General features: G+C 50.8%; 1 protein-coding gene across 1 annotated transcript in view; it reads right to left on the reverse strand.

Annotated features, from left to right (window-relative positions):
* LOC122547655 (cell adhesion molecule 4-like) overlaps nucleotides 1-2,440 on the reverse strand; it is a 10,988-nt gene extending 8,548 nt beyond the window's left edge. Inside the window, exon 1 of the mRNA XM_043686252.1 lies at nucleotides 2,245-2,440. Within this exon, the coding sequence (XP_043542187.1) occupies nucleotides 2,245-2,440 (196 nt within the window). The remainder of the gene's footprint in view (nucleotides 1-2,244) is intronic.
* Nucleotides 2,441-3,285: the final 845 nt, after the last annotated feature.

The following is a 3,285-nucleotide window of genomic DNA, read 5'->3' on the forward strand; positions in this document are numbered from 1 at the left end:
GGGAGGGGATGGTACACACTGCTGTTACTGAGCGTCGGTGGGGGGAGGGGATGGTACACACTGCTGTTACTGAGCGTCGGTGGGGGGAGGGGATGGTACACACTGCTGTTACTGAGCGTCGGTGGGGGAGGGAGGGGATGTTTGTGGGTGTGGGGGCTGCTTTGTCCCTGGATGGTGTCGAGCTTCTCGAGTGTTGTTGGAGCTGCCCCCATCCAGGGGCAAGTGGGGAGTATCCCCTCACCCTCCTGCCTTGGGCCTTGTCGATGGTGGGACCGGCTTTGGGGGGAGTCAGGAGGGGAGTTACTCGCTGCAGGATTCCCAGCCTCAGACCTTCTTTCGTAGCCACTTTGTTTATGTGGCGAGTCCCGTTAAGAGTGAGGATGTTAAATCAATTCTAACAGAAAACCCCACTGGAGCCATAAGTGATGAACTGAGCATGTCTGAGCACAGACACATAGACACACATGTGCACACACACACACACACACAGACATACACACTCACACAGACATACACACTCACACAGACATACACACACACACACAGACGCATACACACACAGAGTTACAAATACACACACACACCATCAAAATTAAGCATTTGCAATAAACAACAATATCCCCTCTGGATATTATTGCAATCTTTGAGTAGTCTGTAAATTTGGATGTATGCAGAGATGGTGCCAATTACCACAAACAGTCATTGAATGCACAATATGGAAACAGACCCTTCAGTCCAACTCATCCATGCCAACCAGATATCCTAACCTAATCGAGTCCCATTTGCCAGCACTTGGCCCGTATCTCGCCAAACCCTTGCTCTTCATCTACCCATCCAGATGCCTATTAAATGCTGTCACTGTACCAGCCTCCTCCACTTCCTCTGGCAGCTCATTCCATACACGCAGCACCCTCTGTGTGATAAAGTTGCCCCTTAGGCCCATTTTCGATCTTTCCCCTCTCACATGCATCACAGGTTTTGTTTGCCATTTAAAGGGTCAGCTTCATCCTCCCTGACCTTTCCCATTCCCCTCCTCCCCCCCCCCCCCGAGCCCACACCCCAAGGCTGATCCTATCAAACACAGTGAGCATCAGTGGTAAGCAGACTCGCACAGCCAAACACAGAGCAACTGAACACCAAAGGAACCTGGGAGAGATGGTCTCAGTGAGGTCTAAATGATGTTCAAGGGGATTGACAGCATGGAGGTAATGAGGGCGTGAACCCATGGGGTGGGGGGGTGGTTAATCCAGAACAAGAGCACATCGTTTTAGGGTAAGGCCGATTTAAACCAGAGATGAGGAGGGATGGTTTCTCCCAAAGGGTGGGGAGTCTGAGAGATTGACTCCCCCCCTCCCCGGTCCATGAGTGCAGTGGAGACTGGGACACGGAGTACAGTTAAGGAGGAGATGGACGGGTTTTTAATCAGTAACAGGGTTGGAGAGTTATGGGGAATGGTCAGGGACGTGGAGTTGAAGCCCAGATGAGATCATCCACGATGGTATTGAATGGGGTAGCAGGCTGGAGGGGCTGAATGGCCTACTCCTGCTCCCAGCTCTCGTGGCTTGTTTATGCCTGTCATTACATTCATTGTTTGTGAATGGCCTCATCTGTAGCTGTATAGCAGGTTACCCAAGGGGGCTGAATGGCCTCCTTATCCTGTGTGACAGTCTGGAGGAGAGGGGCTGAATGGCCTCCTGTTTCTGTGTAACAGGGTGGGGGGGGCGAATGGCCTCCTCCTGATCCCATGTAACAGGCTGGAGGAGGAGGGGGCTGAATGGCCTCCTGTTCCTGTGTAACGGGCTGGAGGAGGAGGGGGCTGAATGGCCTCTTGTTCCTCTGTGACAGGATGGGGGTCTGAATGGCCACCTGTTCCCATGCAAAAGGCTGGAGGAGGAGGGGCTGAATGGCCTTCTGTTCCTGTGTAACAGGCTGAAGGAGGAGGGGCTGAATGGCCTTCTGTCCCTGTGTAACAGGCTGGAGGAGGAGGGGCTGAATGGCCTCCTGTTCCTATGCAACAGGCCGGAGGAGGAGGGGGCTGAATGGCCTTCTGTTCCTGTGTAACAGGCTGGAGGAAGAGGGGCTGAATGGCCTTCTGTTCCTGTGTAACAGGCTGAAGGAGGAGGGGGCTGAATGGCCTCCTGTTCCCGTGTAACAGGCTGGAGGAGAGGGGGCTGAATGGCCTCCTGTTCCCGTGTACACTTGGCGCATGTACCTTGTGTGCCATGGTCTCTGACAGTCACTTACCCAGCACTGTTACCATGGCAACCTGGTGGTGCGTATCTTCAGAGTACAGCTGGCAGTAATAACCTCCCTCATCTCTGACGCGAATATCCGACAGGGCAATCCGTAACTGCTTTTGGGTGAAGGAGACCAGTTGAAATCGTTCGTCTTTTAGTGCTGAGGGATAGAACAGATAGCGAGAGAGAGAGACGTCAGACATCGTACACAATTCACAAACGATATTCTCTTCCCCTGTAATCCCGGTTCAGGCAGTGCTTGGTCTCAGCGAATGCCATCCAATAATGATTTGTCAGTCGCTGATGTATATTTTTTGGGTCGAACTGTATGGCACAGTCAGAGTGATGTCCTCAAACTTAGCTCACATGATAAATATCACAAATAACTGGGATCTGGTTGAGACAGATATCTTGGAGTTTATTTACAACATGATTGACTTGCATTGCTATAGTATTGCAGACTTACAAAGCATCTGGGTTCCCTACATGACGTTTTGTCATGTGGGTTTAAGGTCACACTTGATGGTGTGGGTTCAAGGCAAGAACTATCTTCAAGTTTAGACTTCTGTGGACTCCTGTTTGTTAGCACAATCTATAGGAAAACACGGTAATCTGAGATCTACAAGGAACTTAACTGTATATTATGAAGAGACTTGTATCTACGTTCTTGTAATTTTCCACCTTCGATGTATCTGACTAACTCCGCCCTCGCTGTGCTATTTATACCCGATGGGAAGGAGCGACATTATGATAAGCTTGCTCTGGAGTCCGAAAGTCGTTTCACAACTCCTGACAGGCCGCACATAAAACCAGAAAGTGCTGGAGATAGAAGTCTGACAAACATCTGTTCTTCTCTCTCTGCAGAGGCTGCCAATCCTGCTAAGTATCCCCAGCGCATTCTGATTTTATTTCAGCGTCCTCAGTACTGCCCACTTTCTTTGTTCGTTCATGGGGTGAGGATGTCTCCGGCTGGGCCCAGCATTTATTACGCCATCCCTAATTACCCAGATGGCAGCTGAGAGTCAACCACATGGCTGTGGGTCTGGAG

The sequence above is a fragment of the Chiloscyllium plagiosum genome, unplaced genomic scaffold, assembly GCF_004010195.1.
Source record: "Chiloscyllium plagiosum isolate BGI_BamShark_2017 unplaced genomic scaffold, ASM401019v2 scaf_1079, whole genome shotgun sequence".
Lineage (NCBI taxonomy): Eukaryota > Metazoa > Chordata > Chondrichthyes > Orectolobiformes > Hemiscylliidae > Chiloscyllium > Chiloscyllium plagiosum.